The sequence below is a fragment of the Pinus tabuliformis genome, chromosome 1_1 (genome assembly GCF_031772625.1).
Source record: "Pinus tabuliformis cultivar Carrire ecotype Pingquan chromosome 1_1, CPIR1, whole genome shotgun sequence".
In the NCBI taxonomy this organism is placed as follows: domain Eukaryota; kingdom Viridiplantae; phylum Streptophyta; class Pinopsida; order Pinales; family Pinaceae; genus Pinus; species Pinus tabuliformis.
Window position 1 is genome coordinate 840,441,952 of NC_142297.1, and position 22,910 is coordinate 840,464,861.

General features: G+C 36.8%; 1 protein-coding gene across 4 annotated transcripts in view; it reads right to left on the minus strand.

Moving 5' to 3' along the window:
- Window positions 1-7,050: 7,050 nt before the first annotated feature.
- Window positions 7,051-22,910, minus strand: part of LOC149216790 (putative CoA ligase CCL7) — a 242,721-nt gene continuing 226,861 nt past the window's right edge. For all 4 annotated transcript variants that reach the window (XM_089392855.1, XM_089392853.1, XM_089392852.1 and 1 more), the window contains exon 3: window positions 7,051-7,301. In XM_089392855.1, coding sequence (XP_089248981.1) covers window positions 7,066-7,301 — 236 coding nt within the window. In that variant the 3' untranslated portion in view covers window positions 7,051-7,065. The remainder of the gene's footprint in view (window positions 7,302-22,910) is intronic.

The window sequence follows — 22,910 nt, forward strand, 5'->3', positions numbered from 1 at the left end:
TACTTCACTATCATAAACTCATAATGCACTACTATACTTTACTGTCATAAACTCATAAGGCACTACTATAATTTACTGTCATAAACTCATAAGGCAATGTTATACTTCACTGTCGTAAGCATATAACGTATTGCTATACTCACTGTTATAAACACATAAGGCACAACTATACTCACTGTTATAAGATCAAGAATTATAGCCCAATCATAAGATCAAGAATCGAGACCATGCTTCTCTCTAGAACAAGTATCAACACCATTCATCATTGTCATACATTTCAAGGATTATTGTCATTCATTAATGTTGTAGGCGCAAATACTACTTCCATTCATCATGGTTATAGAAACAAAGACTACTTCCATTTATCATTGTTATAAGCACAAGACTTAGGGCACAATATTATGCCTACTTAATTGAAACAAGTCTACCCTCAGCCTCCAAACTAGAGCAAACCCTATCACCTAGAAAATCTTCAAATCAGAAAGACAAACTACTTACCTCTTCAAGATGTCTTCCTGATAGCCTTAAAATCAAACAAATATGAGCACAAATCTCTTAAATGAACTAAGATCTATGTCACAGACTTCCATGGCTAGGGTTTCCTTAGACATAACAGACTTGCATTAACCTTCTTTCAACCCTTGAACTTGTTGTGTTGGACTCTTAAGGCATGCATGTCGCCAAACTCCTACTCTTTACCATGCCTCACAACACTCTAAGACAATCCTCTATTAGGTGTTTCAATGCTCCAAAATGTACAATACCTCTATGTCTATATCTTAAAAAATTAACAACAAAATACACCCAAAAATTTGGTTGTCCATATAGCATTCTACTAAACTCGGCCTAGATCATTCACAAGAAAAAGACACCAAGATAGACCTCCTCTCCACTTCAACTAGACTTGATAAGGCTGTGACTGCCTTAGAAGTTATCTCTCCAAAGATGCATTGCAATTGTGTGTGTTAATGAGCTTCCAAGGCCTCTAATTTATACAATTCGGTGGAGGAGGCAATGGGTGTCTTTTGAGTCAAGGTGCCCATCAATTTGGTAAAGCTGACTTGATGAAAACCCTTTCAATTTACACTTAAGTATATTTAAAAAAATTTACCAATTACATTGGTGATTGCTTGCCCAAGTAAAATTGTCACATTAAAGAGGAGTGCCAAGAACACATTAATAATAATATTTTCCTTTAACCAATTTGAATTATTCCTTGGGGCAAGATGGGCTTCTTTTAGGGTAATTGGATTTCTCTTGGGGAAATTCATCCTAAAGTTGCCAATCCTCAACACTTCCTCGGTCTTACTTAAACTCAAAATGTCATTCAATTATATATAAACAAACTTTCTCAAACATGGTTTCAAGACTTCATTCATAGGTCTCATAAAAGTGCTAGGGGCATTAGTAAACCCAAATAACATGAGTAGCCATTCAAATAATCCATCCTTTGTCTTAAACGTTGTCTTCTACTCATCACCTTCCCTTATCAAAATATGATGATATCTATTTTTCAAATTGATCTTTGAAAAGTACTTGGTTCCACTCGAACAATCCATGAGATCATCCATCCTTTGTAAGGGAAATATATACTTGATAATGATCTTATTGATAGCCCATGAATTTGTAAACATTTTCTATTCACCTACTTTCTCGGGTGCTGACACTATTGGTATAATGCAAGGACTTAAACTCTCTCTGATCAGTGCTTTGTTAAGCAACTCTTGTACCTTCCTATTCACTTCATTTCTACTAGAGTAATATGATAAGCAGATTTGTTAGGCAGACTTGACCCTAGCATCAAATCAATCTAATGTGATATACTTCTCATGGTAGGTAAACCTACTAGCAAATCATTAGCAACAATCTCCTCATATTCTTTCAACAAAGGTTGAATTTACGGTGATATAGAGCTCATTTTCCCACCTTGATTTTGTTTCAACATTATCGCCAAACAAAAATGAAGCTGCTTCTGTTACTTCAAAAATTCCTTAGTTGAACACAACATAACTTGGTTGTTACTATTGTTCACCTCTTAGTTGCTACTTCTTCCTGTTCTTGTCCTTGCATTTTCTAGCAATGGTTCCAACTTGTATTGTTGTCCAATCTTTGTGAATTCATAAGTATTCTTCCTGTCATTGTGGAAAACAATTCTATAAAATAACCATGGTCTTCTGAGTAGTACATGGCATGCAACACTATCTACTACATCACATAAGTCTTGTTCGCTGAAGCTTTCAATTTAAAAATTTAACAAGCACTACTCTGTCATGACGACTTGTTGTCCTTTTTGGAACCACAAAATCTAGTGTGGATTGGGAGGGGTTATACATTTTAATTTTAGTTTCTTTTTAAGTTGCATTGATACCAAATTTTTTGTACTTCCACTATCTATGACCATATTACAACATTTGATTTGAACTCTACATTTAGTCTTAAAAACTTTCCTCTTCTATTCAAGTTCTTTTGTTGTCATCATTTTAGGTTTAAGAAACATCCTCTAGCACATTAAATTCTCACATTGTTCCAATTGAAGGACCATTACATTTTCACCAATAGTGGTTGCCTCATTTCCTTGTTTATCACTTTGGTTAATGGTGAATTCACTTTCCTTTCATTTCCTCTAGCAGTACTTGCTTTACCCCTACCTCTAGGTCATTTTCCTTGTAATTTCTATGGTGCCTTTTTTCTCAATCTTTTGTTCCACCTTCAAGGCAACTTAATAGGCTTCACCTACATTCCAAAAGAAACATGTGCTCATCTCATCTTGAATCTGATATTTTAATCCATTCACATATCTGACTGCTCTTTGATATTCTAGTTCTCCAATCCCTAATCTAAGTCACAGTTTAAAAATGTTCTCAATGTACTCCTTGCTAGTCAACTCTTTCTTCCTTACGTTTTGTACTTGCTTACATAAATTCTATTGGTAATTAGTGTTGAAGAATATAACTAGTGTCAATCTTCATAATTATATTTGTCAAAAGAACTTTTATTATTAAAGAAAATGATTTATTAAAGCATGGTTTTCATGCTTGGGTCAATGTTTTCTAGGTCAAAGCCTCCATTGAAGGTTCCTAGGTTTTGTATTTAGTCAATAGAGTCATTGTCACTTTTATTAGACCTTTCTTGGGCTTTTGTATCATGTAAAAATAATCAATTGAGTCAAAAATGTCATTAGTCACCTCCACACCAAGTCGGCCTTGTCCTAATGAAGTCGACCTAGATCAAGGGAATTCGACCCAGCAGAAAGGCTATATATAAAAAGGCAACTCGACCTATTTGATACACACACTCATCAAGTTTGATATACAAGAAGAAGACATAGAAAAGAAGAACAAAGTAGCTAGAGAAGGAACGAAGAAGATAGAAAGACCTAAAACGAGTTCTTGGGATATCTATCTCTCACACGTGAGAAGTTTTTGGGCAATTGTTGGGGCTGAAATTATGAATCTACTGCAGATCTGAAATTTTGAATCTACTGCAGGTCCAAAATTCTGTTACTGGGGGCCAAAAATCTATAGCCGGGGATCGAAATTCTAGATTGTAACTACTACTGTGAAACTATCATTTGGAGACTTTGACAAGGATCATGTATTGGAAGGAAGGGTTGACTTGGTGATTGGAGGAGGTCTTTGTCTAGGTCGATAAGGTCTTGGATTGTCTCATCTTGATTTGACTCTACCAATGGAAGAGTTGGACAGGGTTTTCCCCTCGGAGGGGTTTTGCCCTGATTGATTGTCCACCTCTTGTGTCTCTTGTTCTTGTGGTCTTTATATATTTTTAATTTGGTGATTGCTTGATGAATGATAAACTAATAAAGAAAGCCCCACGGGAGTAGGCGAGTTGGTAATCACATTGCGGTGAAGTTCGTTTGCACGGCGAGCTCCGTACTGAAGGTCACGAGTTCAAATCCCTCGGACTAACCCGGAGCTATGGAGAGGGGCGGGCACAGTCTCCCAGGGGTTATAGTGGTGGCGCCCAGAATCGACCTCGTGTTACACGAGTTGCGAGGCTATCCCAGTGGCCGAATCCCCTGTCAAAAAAAAAAAAGATAAACTAATAAAGAAGTAAAAGAAGCCAACATAGTTCACAAGTAATTATCAAGAAAGAGGAATCAAACCCTAATTCCTAAAAGCGTTGATTTCTCAACAATTAGCAGGTAGGAATTTCACCATAATTTTGCTCGTCATCTTCCCCAAGGTTCTAATCTTCTGTTGCTGGTTGTCTAGCCTGTCTTTTTGTAGCATATCCCACCAAAGTGCAACATGCCCCTTTAACTTTGTCATGGGAAATAGAACGTGATTGGGATCCTCATTAGAGAAATTTTGAGGTAAAAAATGGGCTTCAAAACAAAATATGTACTAACGAATTCAACTTTAAAAGAACCCATAAGGTTCAAAATGATGATGCCATGTCCATGGTTAAATATTTTGGAGGGGAGATGAGAAAACTACTTTTTTTTATTGTATTTTCAAGGTATCTTCTTATAGGTTTATTCAAATGTCACGTGTAAGAACCCCATTGGATGCAAAATTTAATTCCACATCCAACCAATACCCACTCACATACTTTTAAGTAAAACCACACCGAAAAAACGTGTCTAAATACCCTTTTTCATGTATTTCCAATTTTTTTTCGGTGTGGGTCTTCTACTCAAAAGCATGCATAATTGGTATTAATTGGATGCAAAATTTAATTCTGCATCCAATGGGTGCATACAATTGACATTTGAGTAAACCTACAAGGAGATAAGTCGAAAATACAATAAAACAATAGTTTTCTTTATTTCCCTTTAAAAATTCATCTCTTATTTTATTATTTTAACTATTATTTTATTATTTTCCTTATGGGACCCATTTTAGACCTCAAAATTCCCCTATATTGAAACATTCTTGTACTCAAAAGTACCTTTCAAGCTTCTCTATCCAATCAACGAGAGTCTTGGCCTTTAAACTACCATCATAGTATGAAACTAACACCTTTGCACTACTTCCACCCTTTAGACAGGATATAAAATGTACCTTTAGGTCCACTTCGTCAACTTTTCTCTCTTCTTCAATGTTATCTTTTGACTTTGAGTCTGCTTCAACATCCCCAACTCTCCTATTTTCCATATCATCTATTCTCCTTCTCAATTCCTCCAATTCTCAGTTGCTCGCACCCTCTTGTGTTGCTCCTTCTCTACGTGGCAGAATTCCTGCAGGTTGTCTAGTGGCCCTCAACTTGACTATCATTCACAGGCCTTGTCCGGGCTTGGTTTCTCACAACTTGCCTTCTAGCAATTACATTGAACAGCCTCTCTCTTGTCCTTCCATAACCACACATTACAAAAGCACTAACAAGAGATCAATCTCTATAGCTTAAACCAGCTCTGATACCACTCGATGCAAGTGACCATTACAAATCCTGCACATAAACAACTACAGGAACTTGGTCTCTGCCCACAAAGCACACAACTACTTGTATGCTATTGCTAACATAAATTAAAAACTGACCAATGCAATGAGAAATTGAGAGTTACAGGAAACAGGATAAGAAACAACATCAATTTTTGTTTCTTATTCATATAAACACCGATTTATTCTTATGATTTGTGTAAATTCCTACTTTGCACTATGACTCTGCATATGCACTATCTGTTTCACCACCAGACTCAATCAGCTATTCTCCATATCTATTAATCTTTTCTTTGTTCCTCCATTCCTTCTCCCCAGCTCCATGATCTCTTCTAATCTATTCTTTTTTTGATCCTCTATTTGTTTCTCTCTTAAAAGATAGGTTGACGTGCAGCGATTCAACTTCCTCATCTGTTTCCCAAACTGATTATTATGTTCTCGCATAGATGGCCCATCGATTTTGCCATAAAGTCCTCGTAAGACACGCATAATGGCAACAAGGTATGATCTAAAGTGTTGTAGCAGAGTTGCAACACTTGAAACACATCGAAGTTGCAACACTGTAGCAGCAAGTTGGAGTTGCGACACTGTAACATGCAACACTCTTATCTCATCCTCTAAACTACTAGCTAAAAATTGATGGATGCAAATTGCTCAGAGCCAAAGATGCTCCTGCATCACAAAACCTTTTGGTCAAAGACTCTCAAGCCCATTGAAGACATTCCCACGCAGTTAAAAGAGTATCAAGAACAAATCTGCCTTTTATAAATCCAGTGTGTTCCTTTTGGACTATTTCAGCAAACTAACAGCTGAGTCGCCCTATTGCATTGCATTTGCTTGAATTGGGGTGTGAACTGCGTTCTCTACTTTAAAGCTTTGCATGTAACAAAAAATAAAGAGAGTCATCTTCTTAGTCATTGAATATATTGAAATTTAATTTATGTTATCAATTTGAGTTTTCATATTTGAATGATATAATACGAAGAGACTATCCGAACCCTAAAACATGGAGTCATCTTCTTGGTCATTGAATATATTGAAATTCAATTTATGTTATCAATTTGAGTTTTCATATTTGAATGATATAATACGAAGAGAATATCCGAACCCTAAAACAGAATATCCGAACCCTAAAACATGGATTGAAGTATAGAATAACATTCTCACAATCTACTTGAACTGAGTTTTTCCAAATTTATATTAGTCAATAGTGTCCAATATTTCCAATAAATTTCGTTCTGAACCCTTGACAATATACTGCCAAAAAAATATTTGCAAAATTGATCCATATTATATTAGCCTTTTACTAGTCTTTTAGGTTGCACACCTAGAACTAGTGCTCTTTCATCTCCCCGTTCAACAAAAGCCCAATTACAAAAGTATTCGGCCTAGAACATACAAAATAATATATGTGGGATATATATATGCTCTTTTAATACAGAATAGAGACTTCTTACATCGTAAATCTGATGTGTGTATGGGAGACCTCCAACAATGACAGGAAAAATGTAAAAATTGGTATTTTATGGATATGATTCGAACAGGATAGATATAATGGAGCTACATATCTCTCAGTCAGGGATATTGTCCTAAGCTTATGATTCTTGTGCATATCAAACAGTGACACTAAGATAATTACCTTTACCAGATAACACGTCCAAGATGACTAGCAAGTATATTCTATGTTACGTAATGGAAAAATAGTTACAGATTTTAACTTTTTCCATTTTTCGATCTTGTGGATATAATAGATTACCTGGAACCCTTTGTATTTGATGAGTTCTTTAATACGATCCACAATAAATAATCCTCCTTCCTCATCAAAGTAGCCCATATCTCCAGTATGCAGCCATCCTTCCGTATCTAGTGTCATTTTAGTTGCACTGGGGTTGTTAAAGTATCCTGCAAGTTATATAATATAACTCAGATATTTTCAAATTTGATCCTTTCAGAATATCAGCACTTTCAACACATTGCACTAGAAAAATACCAACTCCTATCTAAGATAATTCAGCCAAAATAACATGCATATAGTGCATTCTTAAATTACAGCCAACAACAACAGTTTTATATATTTTATCATCACATGACACAATACACCTGGTTTTCATCAGAAAAACAGTGTAAGCTGTTTTATTGTACTAGATAATGAAAGTCTGTCGTCTCCACGAAGCATTTAACAGAAGTGATATATCGTAACAAAACACAAATTTAACATTTATAGCATTCGAGAAGTTAAAATACCAATGGAATAAAAGTAATACTTGGGTAACATGCTAAGTTGCACAAATATAAACATGAAAGGGAAAGGATACGGTATCCGAAAAGGATATAGGAAGTTTTAAGAAAACGAGAATATAGTACGGTTACGATCTGACACACACATACGTAAATGTTAAAATACATATGAGACAAATTTCAGAATATCATTCCTGAATTTCAAATTTGGAAATAAAGCTAAAGTACAGATAATTAAGGGAAGCCTTGGCTCTCTATCTATAGTTTAATATGTAAGCAGGTAGTTCTAGGGATTTTTGTATTCAAGCTTCTGTGATCCATAATGAATTAAACAAAGTTTTTTGGTAAAAATTTAGTCTTGAGGATGAACCACACTTGTTGATTCAAAACGCGTCGGCCAAAAATTTTCTCATGTAATTTTTACCAAAAAACTTTGTTTAATTCTAGGGATTGTTTTTTCAATTTTTTTTCCATTTTAACAATCACACTATTGGCTAAAATCACTCATTCCCTGGCCGAAACACCCGTTTAAACAGATGAGGGAGTGCTTCAAAAATTTGAAATGCCACTTAGACATTTTACCCACGTTTCACAGGCATTTTGTACAAAGATACTACGTACACACCTCCTTCCCATGTTTTATGGATACGAGGATGGAGACTGTTTAACTCAAGGCCTCAAGTTTATTATCCCTTTTAGGGCTTCCCAGCCTTTTCTATATTACGGATATCACTGCCAATATTTTCCCTGACAACCAAGTGCAGGGATGAGTCTCATACACTCATTAAGTTGCTTTCCTAGTTGCTTTGGCATTATCGTGCCACCGAGCAAGTTTTCCTTTGCTGGCTAAGGTAGGTAGATAAGATTTCATTGCTTTCGGTAGTTTTAAGCTCATTGTTACTTTCAGTTTTTCTGCCTACATTGCCTTTGTTTTATTTTAGTGCCAAAGCAAGAGTTGTTATGGAACGAAAAAATATGAAGACATGTTTTGTAAGATGCACCATTGGACTCCATAGTCCAATGGACAAAGCATAATTATGACCAGCAATGTAAGATTGGTCTTCATAATTGAGATATTGAGCTAAACCTAATTTACCTCACAGGGAGGTAATATCTCCAAGGAAATGTTATAGCTCAAAGCTACACGCTTGTTTAATGCCAGCAAATTCCAAAGTATTGCCACTAAGCCAGAAGATTAAAGGGTTATTGTTTTATTCTCAAAACCCATGGACGACCCCTTAGGGAAAAATCCTTCCACATAAATGTGTTGGAGCAAGGCCCCTTAAGTCTTTGGATGAGTTTGGGGTGGGTGGATGTTGAGTTCGCAAAGAACACATCATCCACCATCCTATTTATAAGGTAAAGACATTTATTAGGCAATTGGGGTTCCAAAGAGCCTATCCTCCACCCCCTAAGCTAGGGAATTTACAAGGTTTCATAAAGCCCATCCTCCACCCCCTAATCCTTCGTTGTATGATGTAGACCCCTCATCGCATCTACTACTCCCCACATCCATCTCCCTCCTCTACCCCCACAATCCACACTTGACTTTCCACTAATGCAAGATCTGAACCCCTCATCACCTCTCTTGCACTCCATATCCAATTCCTTTCTTCCACCCTATACTGCCATTCCATCCTCATTCCTTCATCTTACCCTTTGCACTTGACTTTCGCGACAATCTAGGGTGGAGATAATCCATCTTCTCCTTTCATATGTTTTCCATTTCGCCATATTTCATTCACCTTTCCTTGATCCTCGCTTCACTTTCTCATGGGGAAGAAGACATGGGGAGAGGAGAGTAAGCTACACTTCCTTCCACACTTTGGCTCTTCTCAACATCCCATTCCACATTTCGCTACATTCTACACCAACATTGGACTACAGATTTTAACACAAGGTCGATGACGAGTTTACAAGTGGCTACCAAGGATGAAATGGTGATGCCATGTGGAAACTATGACTTGAATGGATCCATGCATAATCAAAATAGTTGAGTGCTAATTATTTGGTCATTTGTGCTCAAAGGCCCCTATGAACGTTTGTGCTTGAAACCTATCTTAGAAACCTTGTTTGTGAAAAAAACGGTTAAAGAAAATGAACACGGAATTATAATCAAGCAAAGGTATGCATAGAAGCGGAGCTTACTGCTTTGCTCTCAACACTCCACATGAAGACATGGCAGAGTTCAAGATGTAGTCAAGGCAAGTGTACATAGAGATATTGGTCATGGGTAGGTGTGGATAGAAAGATGGGAGCTTGTTGCTCCATGTTTTTCACTATACAAAAGACAGGACAAACTTGGAATTTAGTTAAGTTAAAAGGCACACAGTTGTAGAGGTGTTAATGAAGTCAGAAGGAAGCTTGTTGTTCAACACTTTGCATGAGTCATGTTGCCACAAAATCTAGTAGGCCTTGTGAGAGGCCTTACAAGGCAAAGGCCAAACCTTGTCACAACAATGGGGGAGATTGCCATTGTCACTTCAAATATCTTCCTCCTATTCTCTAGTCGAATTGCACCACAAGAGAGGTTTCCCAATGATCACCTAAGGGTTATTCTATATTATATGACCCAAGGTGATATAGATATAGGCTACGTGAAGACACTCATTAATGGACAAAGGCACAACTCTTCTTGTAAAGGAGATGTGTATCATACACCAAGCCTAGGAATGACACATATGACCTAGGGTTTCAAGGTATGTAGCATCAAAGGTGTTTCTAGGCATATATGCATCAAAAAAGGGGTTTACAAATGATGTAATCAACAAAGGAGAAAGGCAACCCCTCAAATTAATCCCTAAGTCAAAGCCCTAGCTAGGGTTAGGGTTTTCTAGGGTACAAATTACTTAGAGGAAGATGAAGTCAACCCTTCTAGGGAAAACTTAACCATGGAAAAACTAATTTTTTAGTTAAATGGATCAACAAGTTTATATTCAAGTCTTATTACATCTGACACTCATCTACAAATGCCCTAATTATAATTGGCATCGAGTACAATACATATCATCGACAAAATAGCAAAATACATAAGAAATGAGGCTCTAAATGGCCTATAAAGTCCAAAAACAATGCTGCAAGCTATGAGGCCATTGGCCTACTACAAGTCTACAGTGTATACATGATCAATCATCAAGTTCATCACCACTACTAGACACAGGATCATCATCAGGAGCTACATAGACATCATCTGGTTCAGAGTCTGAGGATGCCTCAGCCTGATCTGCAACCTCAGTATCAATGCCACCAATGACAATAAAAGTGGACCTAATGGAAGCACGAGTTTGTCGACCTGCACGACTAGTGCCTTCCATTGGTTCTTTGCCTTTCCTTGATACCGCTACTGATCCTGGTTCTGATGCCGCCACATAATCTGCCTCATCCCTGCTAAAGCCATGTCGATATCAAAATCAGCCTCAAACACAGGATCTTCAGTCTCCTCCACCCATTCTGATGTTGGATCAATATCGTCCAACACAATGGGATCTAGATAAGGTGATTTGCTCATCATTTGGTTCCTCCTCAGTGGAAGGTTGCATTGCACAAAAACAAGATCATTTAACCGTTTTTGTTCCAAACGGTTTCTTTTCTTCGTGTGTATGCGCTCAAAAACAGACCAATTGCGCTCACAACCTGAAGCACTGCAAGTTTGACTGAGGACTCTAATTGCAAACCTTTGCAATTGAGGACACTAGCCACCAAATGACTCCCACCAATGTGCTGCAAAGAAAAAGACATTAATTAGTAACTTAGTTTATAATTTGAATTGTAAAGAACGTAAACAATTTTAATTTGAAAAGAAAAACAAAATGGAAATTGGAATTGCTTACCTGGTTGGTCCACATCTCTTGCCATCTTTGCCAAGTTTTTGCCAAAAGTACCACTTGCCATATTGAAAATAGTAAGCTGTCTATGTATTTCCAACTGGTCTACATGGCTAGGGACCATGCGCTCCAAGCAATCAATCAATCCAGCGCTGACCTTCCCATCATGCTGATCTCCTAGCTGATTTTTATAGTGATACCTTGGTTCAAAAAATACCCAGCTGCATGTATAGGACGATGGAGTTGATTGTCCCATCTGTTATCAATGATCTCCCATATACGGCCATATTTAGCTAACATGTCCTTGTAAGCTGCCCGTATCTGCTCCTTTGCCTGATCCATAGCTTCATAAATGTAGCCCATGGCCAATCTTTCCCCATCCACCAACCTTAGCACCTTAAAAGGGGCTCGGTAATTTTCACAAGCTCTACAGAAATTTTCCAAAAATAAGTGTCTAACACTTTCTTTTTGGTGTCTTTTCCATCTGGTCTACGAGCCCACCAAGATTCAGGCCATTCTTCAGAGGAAAACATTTTCTGCAAGTTTTTATGTTGACCATTGAGACATTGCAACGCGAGGAAGTGAGTTGCAAATCTCGTAATTGCAGGCCTAACAAGCTCTTTGCCCCAAGTGTGTTTCCTCATTAGGTTCAATACCCATGAGTGGTTGTAAATGTATTTTGTAATGCACTTGGCATGCTCTACAATGTTTTTTACCCACTCCACTTTTCCTATATCCTCAAGCATGAGGTCTATGCAATGTGCAGCACATGGAGTCCAAAATATGGTCCTATATTTGGCCTCAACCATCTTTCCAGCAAGAACATATTTTGAGGCATTATCAGTGATGACTTGCACAACATGCTGCTCCCCAACTTCCTGAATAACGTTATCCAAAAGCTCAAATAGAAGGATTGCATCCTTTACCTTATCAGATGCATCAACTGATTTCAAAAACATGGTTCCTTGAGGGCAAGAAACAAGGAAATTAATGATAGTGCGGTTCCTTCCATCGGACCATCCATCTGACATAATGGAACAACCTGTTTTGAGCCATGAATCTTTAAAATCAACCAAATACTCATCAATGGAAGATATCTCTTTTTGCAAAAGAGCTCCCCTCAAGTCATGCATACTAGGGCCTTTGAAGCCCTTTCCTGCAGCTATAACAGAGTCCCACATAGCTTGGTAATAAGGTGAGCGAGCAGCATTAAATGAGATATTTGAATCATACCACCATCTAGCAATGTATTGGTGAGAATTTTCTTTGCATTGTCTTTTCCAATGTTGATCCAAAGTGGGTTGAGAACTTGGCTGGGAGGAAGTGGGATTAGAAAAGGCAATGTTGGCAGAAGATGAGAAATAACTTTGGATGTTTGTTCTCTTTGTTCCTTTTGATGGTTGGCCAACAGAAGGATGAACATAGTGAAAGGGGTCATTGGTGGAAGGGATAGAAGTGGAGTCTTGAATCTCATAATCATCATACCCACTCTCTTTCATGGCTTCTAATAATTCCCTCTTCCTTGCAATGTCATCTTGGATGGCCTTCTCCCTAGACTTATCCTCATAAATTTTTCAAGCTTGGAAATGTATTCTGCCCTAATAGGACCTAACAGTGCATTTGGTGCATCACATGGCTTTACTTGGCCTCTTATCCCAGCCAAGTGTTGTTTCAACCTAAGAATACCCCCACCTCCAATAGATTTATGGCATAATTTGCATATCATTTTTCCATCAATTACATCACAATGAGCCCATGTACTGTCATTTCCTTTTGGAGCCATGTTTGCTTGAAATAATAACAATTTGCAAAGAAATCTGCCATTTAAAAAAAAAAATTGCAGCTAAGCAACATGGAAAACCAAAGATAAATGTAGGAAAACAAATGCACATGCAAGGCTCAAGCTACAAAATTTGATAGATCATAGCATAGAGCTAGAGAGTTTATAGCATACATGATAGATGATCATAGAAGTGAGAAGTTTATAACACATAAACAAACAAACAAACAAACAAACAAAAAACAAAAAAAAAATCATGGACAGCACACTCAAATGAGGAATTATCAAGCGCAAATCCTTACCTGGAAATGCAAACTAGCTCCCTTAGCCTCCTCTTGAAGATGGCAACTCCACTGACAGCTACACACTATCTCCAAAATAGCTCCAACTCCAACTCCAAGATGACTACTTCAGCAAAAACTCCACACTCTCCAAGCTCACAAACAAACTCACAACCACTCCAAATCAGTTGTGTGAGACAAATGAGAGTGAGAGGGGTCTCTTACAGCTTGGAGAGGGTGTTTTTGGAGGGAAAACACCTTTACCTCCCCCCCAAAACCCCTAAACCACAGTCAAAATCCGCCTTTTTGCATGGTTCGGTGGGCGTGCCAAAAATCGGCCGGTTTAGGACGGAACCAGCTGGTTTGATACAAACCAGCCGGTTCTGCCTAAACTGGACGGTTTTCACCGGTTAGGGCCAAAAAAAGGTGAAATGCCCTATTAAACCGGGTTTTTTGGCCGGTTCGGACCGGCAGCCTTGCTAACCGGCCGGTTTGACCGGTAACCGGTTTTTGAAAACGGTTTTAAAAACACTGGTAAGTATATTTCGAAGCAATTTTTTTTTTAATGGTTAATTTAACTAAAATATGTTTGTGCATAATAATACAACTAGACTATTAATATTTTTCTAGAAAACCTTTAAAGTTATCATTGCTATCCTCCTATTTAAGGGAAATAAGCTATCCTCTAACAAATAATGAACATATTAAATAGATAGTATTAATAAATATTCTTATTATAGAAATTGATAATATTAATAAATTATTATTAAAATATAATGAAATAAAATATTTTAATTTGAATTATTCCTAACAGCTAGTTTTCAACCAAATATATTTTATTTAATATGAATAAGTCAACCCCTAACAAATAATATTATATAAATTAATTATTTTTAGATAATATTATTATATAAATTGATATCATTAAATAATTATTTTATATAAACCCATAATATCGAAATAAAATATTTAATTATTACATAACAACTAGTTTCTAACTAAATATTGAATAATTTAACAGACATCTCCTTATCACTTATTCTTAAATAATATTTTACTTTCCTTAGTAACGAATTTACCAATGGCTAACTCTGGGAAATGATGCATCCATGCTATTTATTCCTTCAGATTGATTGATTTCTCACCTTGTCCTGAGGATGAACCACATTAGTTGGTTTGAAACGTCGACCAAATCCTAACAATGTGATTAATCCGAAAGACTTATATCTACATTATGGATCACAAAAGTCTTAGATCTAACCTTGAATGGTATTGTTCCTCCAAAATTGCCACTTGTTGAAGGTGCCTCGCCCACTATTAGCAATTGTCGAAGGATTTGGGCAAAATTATCCATAATCTCATTCCTTTATCGCACAAGTGCTTCCTTGAGCAACATCTCGATAGGATCTCTTGCTTCATCATCTCTCTTTTCTTCGTGGGAGATCGATCGGGATTGCACAAGCAATTGGTCCCAAGTGAAACTATCTTGATACCCAACTCTCTGTACCCTGACCTTGTCGAGGACATGCACTACGAAACAACAAGGGGCAAATTGCTCTAAACAACTAATTTGGGGTGTACAAGGAATGAAATGAAACGCATGAAAGTAAATGGCAGTTATTGAAGGATTTAGGCAAAATTATCCATAATTTCATTCCTATATCGCACAAGTGCTTCCTCGAGCAACAACTCGATAAGATCTCCTTCTCTGTCTTCTCTATTTTCTTCTGTTGTGGGAGATCGCTTGGGATTGCACAAACAATTGATCCCAAGTGAAACTAGCTCGAGACCCAACTCTTTGTACCCTAACCCTGTCGAGGACATGCATTGCAAAACAAGAAGGAGCAAATTGCTTTGAAACCACTAATTTGGGGTGTACAAGGAATAAAATGAAACACATGAAGGTAAATGGAACACACAAATAAATATAGAAGACATTACAATAATGTGGTGGAAACCCAACTTTTATTAATAAATGAAATAACATAATACTGTAGAACATAAATTGGCTAGAATAGTGGTAGTTATCTCTGAACAAAGAGAGATGACAGCTATATGCATTCGCAAAAGAAATTACAATCAGGCTGAAAGACCCTTTTTAACATAAAATAGCAATGAGAAAAACCTTAAACATCCAAAAAGCCTAATCGTAGGAGATGAAATGCCAAAAAGTTTGTGGCCCCAATGGGATTGGTACATCAACTTCTTAAGGTCATAACTTTTGCATATGATCTCTATATGGTGCATTGACTAGCCCATTGGAAAAGTCTAGACAAGAAGCACACATTCTAAATAGGCCCAGGCTATGCCTACGACTATCACGTGGGTATCTGCCATGTCAAAAAAACGCCGTTTATGGTCTCAAAACAATCCGAAAAGTTTAGAACCCACAAAACTATAAAAAAAACTACCAAGATGGAGAATTGTGCTTTCAGCCAATGGAATAGATGGGTGGCCACATGATATCCACTTGGATTAGTTCTTGTGGGAACACATCTATTTGAAATATGTTTTCTATACATTTGTGCACTTTGAAATATCATTCATCACAATTATAGCAAAGGCGGAGGCATTGGTGTTATGTTGTCCCTTCCTAAGATAACTTGTTGATTCTCAATGGCTACAAGTTGGAGGGATTGGGGTTAGTCGCAGGGGACCTAGTGAAAGTAGTGAATAAAGGTCTTTTAGTTTGGGCATTGATCACCATCTCAGCTTCTTTAGCTCCTCCACAAGCTTCCAACCATGTTTTTGGGAACTATATCATGACATGTGCTCTAATTTCCTCCTTGACATTACTAATGAAATATTCTTTAAAAAATAAACCAGGTAGACATGTTGTGCAGATGCCCACAATATAGTCAATAGTTATGCCATCTCTTAGTTTGGGCATTGATCACCATCCCATCTACTTTAGCTCTTTCACAAGCTTCCAACTATGTTTTTGGGAACTGCATCATGAAATGTGCTCTAATTGCCTCCTTGACACCATTGATGAAACATTCTTGAAAAAATGAATCAAATAGGCCTTCTGTGTAGATTTCCAATTACTAAAAGGTGGTAATATAGCTAATAGTTATGCATGTTTGGCATAATTTTGTTACTCATGTAAAATAGTGAATGTCATGTTCAAAACAAGCATAAAGGACCTGCACAAAATGGGCCCAAACAATATAGTCTCCATATAAGCTTTCTTATACCATTGCCATAATTTCCAACATTCCAAATCCAAATATAAGACCCCCGCTTTTAGTTTATGTCGGTTATCAATAATGCCATAGAGAGAGAAATAGTCTTCCCTTTGGGTACAACCCACCTCGAAAGATTAAAACCATCAAATTTGTTCATGTTGACCTTTAAAAAGTGGTGCATGAATTGTAATCTTGAAAGAGTCGACAATGGTTATCTAGAAAGAGCAAGTGGCCTGCACTTCATCATTTGGGGAATCCTCTTTGTTTGGATTAATGTCTATATCTAGTATATGGTTACCCAAGCTAGCACTTAACACCTCCAACACCTTGCCTTGTCTATTAATTATGGTGTTCATATCTTTGAGTGAAGATACAATGCTAGAAAGCTTGGGTTCAAGTGGCTAGTTTTTTGAAAGGGTGGGTCTTGGTTTTCGTTCTCTATGATTGCCATGTTGCAAGTCCTTAGTTTGGACCATGGGACCAACTAAAATTTTGTCGAAGTGTTATTCCCCACTTATCTCACTGCAATTAGTGGCTTGAAATCTATTGAGATATACCACGAATTACTATACTATCAAGCCCACACAAAAAGGCTTACTTGACCAGTAGACTTAAGAAATAAACATTACGCAAGTAATCTTTTGAGCCAGGTTTCTCACAATGGAGTTAGCATAACCTAAATTATTTATTTATTTATTTATCTCATGTTGATAAGAGTATTACTCCCTACTAAATAATATTGTGTGGGAAGAATTTCCAAATTCCTTCTATAAATGTAAAGATGTAGGACTTTTCTTGGTCAACTGCAAAGGCTAGGGTTTGTCAAGTAATAAGGACACAATAGTGTGAAGTGTTACAACTCTTTGATACCAAGAAGGGTTTCCAACAATAGTACTCGGCTGAATCTTTCACGGCACCGAGGAGGATAGAATGCGCCTTTAGTCATATTACTCAATACCTAGGTACACGAGAATGGTCACCTCGAGTGTTGTTCTCGATATACTATAGCAACAAGATGGCTACAAGTTTACATAAGGCCGATTTCAAGTGAGCCTAAAGGGCTTCTAATATACCCAAGGGTACATGGAAGACAATTATGTATATAGGTGTTGTCTAATGCAGTAAACGGTAGTACTCAAAGGGATACAAACAAAGTTACAAGGGTGTCCAACCAAGTGACATGACTTAAAATTTCTCATGTATTCTTCCCTGACCATAATTTTACCTGCTAAACAACACATCTCTATGTTATTTAAAGACACTCGAACATGCCTCTATACAAAAATATGTTAAAAATAGGAGGCATGCTAGCTCAATAAAGAGGTCCAATACCATTTGTTGTGTTCCTTAACCCTTCAACTTGAAACACAACCAAGTATACAAAGAATATAATTGTAGAGAACCAGATACAAGAGACAATAAGATAAAATATGCAAAACATACCTTGTATTATGATAATCAAAACAAAGAAAGAAATGTTCACTTGCCTCTTAAGGGGGGGTAATGTTTCACTAAGCAAAGCTCCAAAGACAACCATACAAGGAAAAACACTCCATAGCCTCCTATCTCTTTAAATAGATTCTCAATAGCAAAACCCCAACTACTTGTCATCCCATTACTAATGGGTACCAACTACATAGTGGAACTTATAAACTGGACCCTTATTACATTAAATAACTATTGACGACTATCTAATCAGATTTATTCAAAGAGGGTGGTTGCATACATTGATTGATTAACTCCTAGATAGCATAAAGTGGGGGGAGTAGAGTAGGGTCCTAACATTAAGGCTAGTGATTTCTCTTTTCACAAACTTTGTATCTCTTCGGGGCAACTACATTGGTTTTCTTTATCTTTCATTGTGCTTAGGGAGTATACAAACATTTTCTTTGATTTTAACTTTTTCATAGCTTCTCCTAATGTTGAAATGGCGAGTTCCAACATACATAACTTATCACATTAACCTAGTGCTATGGCCACTACATCAATTAGTGCACAAACTAGATACTTTTTTAACCAACTAAAAGTTATGTAACAATAGCCTTTCTTGTCAGTTATAAGTTATATCATTTTAAACAAAAAAGGGGTTGTGAATGTGAACTCCACAAACATAAAATTGATTATCAATAGTCCTAATCAACAAATAAAAAATGATGCCAATGAAGGTCAAAATAAATGCCAACCATTAAGGTTGTACAACCTAACAAACCAAAGCATCAATATACATTCATGAAGAGAATCGGTGCCAATTGGCTAGCAAGTAGTGTCCTAACAAGCAATAGTGGCAATAATGTTTGGTTTCAAGAGAAGGCCCATTGTAATAAGGGAGTAGCCCCCATCCACCAAGAACAAGCGCAGGATCATCCCAATTTAGATCCCATACGTTGTTTCCCTACTCAAGCTCCTCATCCTACTTTGATTCAAATGGAGAGGCATAATATGAAAGTGAAATTGAGGAACATCAAGAGCATTGGGAAAGGATCAATTTCTATCTCACTCTCAATGCCCACAAACAACACTACTAGCTCTATGTGAAGGGCATCCATCACTAGATCTTTAAGACTGCACTAAGAGCATTGCAGAGTGAATAGAAAGGGATTCTCTATTCATGGTTCAAGGATCCTGCACCCAAATCCTAACAACTAGCAACGTGCCACCTCTATATCCGCCTTGACTAATTGCACCTATATCTAAAATTGTAGTTGGACATTAATTAGGGACCCATCATGCCAAGCAAACAAATTGCAATGCTATGCATTTTAAATACGCATTCTTTGTTTTCCAAATATGGTATAGGGTATCGATTCTAATTATCTACCATCTGTTGAACTCCAAAACCCAAGGGTGTACAACACCTAGAATGGTCTCCTTCCAAGATATGCGAGAGGGAAGAAACTAGCTACAGACACTAGTCCCAAGCTAACTTAGCTAAGTTGCAGAACAATCAAACATAAAAATTTATATCAATATACAAAATTCAACTTGTAATCTCGGTTTTGTTTCCATAGATATAAAATAACTTGGCTAAGTTGCAAAATCGTCAAACATAAGCTTTTGATATCAATATACAAACTTCAACTTGTAATCTCGATTTTGCTTCCATAGATACAACAACTGAAAACCAATTGTCATTATTGTATTTTCTGTATTCAAGCTTTTGTGATCCATAATGAATTAAACAAAGTCTTTGGTAGAAATCACATGAGAGATTTTTTTTGGCCGACGCGTTTTGAACCAACAAGTGTGGTTCTTCATCGGGACCAGATGAAGAGGCAAACCATGGCAAAGGCTTTAATAGAGAGCAATGTAGAGACATCATTTCAAGTAACGGCTATATTTGAACAATATTGTTTAAATTATAATATTAATATATTAATATATTAAAAACAAATATTATTAAGTAACGGCTATATCAAACGGTAAGTTTTTGAAAAAAAAATAATGATATTATTTTATTAATTTATTAAAATTATTAATAGGTAAAGACTATATTAAACGGCTAGTTTTTGAAAAATAATATTTAAATACTTTTACTAAAACCAGATATTACTAGTTCTTGAAAAATAATATTTAAATACTGATATTAGTTTATTAATTTATTAAAATATTAATATGTAACGGCTATATTAAACGGCTAGCTTTTGAAAAATAATATTTAAATTAATTTATTAAAACCAAATATTACTAGTTTTTGAAAAATAATATTTAAACTCTGATATTAGTTTATTAATTTATTAAAAACAAATATTAATAAGTAACCGCTATATTAAATAGCTAGTTTTTGAGAAATAATATTTAAAATAAATAAATAAATAATCAAAGTCAAACTTTAAAGGAGGGGAGTCAAAAATTATAAAAACGAGTGAAGACCCTAATCGAGACAAGATCATTTGATAAATAAAATAATTAATGGAAATAAAATAAATTAAATTAAAAATAATTAATGGAAAATTAAATAAAATAAAACAAAAATATACACAAGCCAAAATATATATATATATATATATATATATAAACAAACACACACATATATGTATATATATCCAAAGAAAAAATAATCAATAAATAAAATGGGGTCAACAATAAAATATGGGGCTCAGGCCCATTAAACAAATAACAAAAATACTAAAAGGAGTTAAGAACGAATAGGATGATAAAATACATAAAAAACACGAAGGATCAAGAAAATAAACTCTAATGAAGAATAAATCAACAACAAATACTATAAAAAGGATGCCAATACCTACATAGATAAACAAACAAACAAAATAAATCCCAAAAAGAAGCCTAAAAAACTAGGAGGACAAGACAGGGACCCAACTTCTACTAATATTCCAACCATCTCTATTCAAATTATTGGGTCTTTTTTCAATTTCTAGGGCCTCCCTCAATTTATGATGATGGAAATGACTAACCTTAGCAACAACTTGGGCCTCTTCAATGCAGATGTGATGCTTACATTTATCTGCATGCTCTGCCAAAGCCAAGGAGCGGGTCCTACCATGCTTGATGTCAGCAGCATGCTCACGAATCTTTTGATTAATCGAGTGACCAGTCTCACCAATGTAGGGAGTCCCACAAGAGCATGGGATAGCGTAAACGTGTCGACCAAAAAAATTCTCTCAAGTGATTTCTACCGAAAGACTTTGTTTAATTATTGTATTTGTTTGACATTTCTCATAATTTTGAAAGAAATTAGTGAAATACCTCTGGAACACCATAGCGCCCCGTCTCCTCTAAAAAACTAATTGTTCCATGCCATCGATTTTCACCTTTTGTTTATTCAACTAACATAGGATTTATCATTTCCTAATCTAATCTTCATCAACCACTTCAATTACATAAGGTTCGTGTCATCATGACATATTTCCTTCCCCATCCCACTTCTTGTATGTAGTGATTTGCATTCAACCGTGGTAGCCAATTTTAATCTCTCTACCTAGGAATCCACAAATGCCTCTCATTTCCTCAGTGTCACGGCCCTGCGTTGTGATGCCTTAAGACCACCGTGGGCGTTGTGCGACACTAGCGATATTTCGTCGCAATTATAAAACTACTCTAACCCAGACTACGCCTACCACATCACTTCAACACTTAGTCAATTTTTTTCATTCAAGTTCAATCTTCTTATTCAATATGCAACAAAAATAACTTCAATTCACTTTACTTCATTAATGTTTAACAGTCATACAAATCTGCGATATTGTAACAACAATCATGAACCAATGTACACAACAATATACAATGGGAGCGAGAACTCCCAACAATTCCCCAAACTTCTATTAAACTTCATAGTAATGTTACAATAGATTTACAAAAGGCCAACCATGCCCAAACTCATGTGCTACCCAAGTACAAAGAGTGGCAGTTATTGGCCCAACCCAATGCACTTGCCCAAAAATACCAAGCTCACCACTAGGGTGTGCCCAACCCAAGGTTGGCACCTTGCCCAGTAGAAAGCCCATAATAGGTGCCCCAACAACTCAGAAAACTAATCCTCAGCCTCTGCCCAAAAATCAGCTCGCTTGGGCAAGCTCTCCTCCTTCTGCAACGTGACTTAGTTGTGTTCTCAAATTCTGTGATGTGACCTTATGGATCTGCCATATCACACCGCTTTCATTTCTGCGATATCACAGACTCCGCCCTTTTCTTCGATCTGCTTCTATGATATTACTTCTTGTGTGAACTTGCATGCTTGGATGCCTCCTTGGTCAAATGTCTTTCCTTTATTTCTATGTGTCCTTGCCCTTCTATTTATGTGTGTCGATGCCCCTTCACAAAGTTGAGCTGACCTTACTTCTTATGTGGGCGCCCCTCAACTCATCCTGTGATATTGCAAACTCACCCTACAATATCACAAACTCGTGCACCCGTCGCATCACACTTCCCTTTGCCGCTAAGTCTTGCCTGTCGCGTCACACTTCCCTTGGCCACTCTCCCTCATGGGTGTGCGCTGCTCCAACTCTCATTCATGCTGCCCCTATGTGGACCTAGGTGCCTCTCCTCCATGTGGGTGCGTTGGTCACACCTCCAAGTTGGTTTTTTGCCACCAAGTGAGCATGGCCCATCATGGGCACCCATTGGCCTTGGTGCCAACTCGGGGCCTTGACATCCTTCCCCACTTCAAAAGGGTTGTCTTCCTTGACAACAACTCTACTTATCAAACTCCATTGCCAAGTCCATTTGTCGCAAAGTGCCAC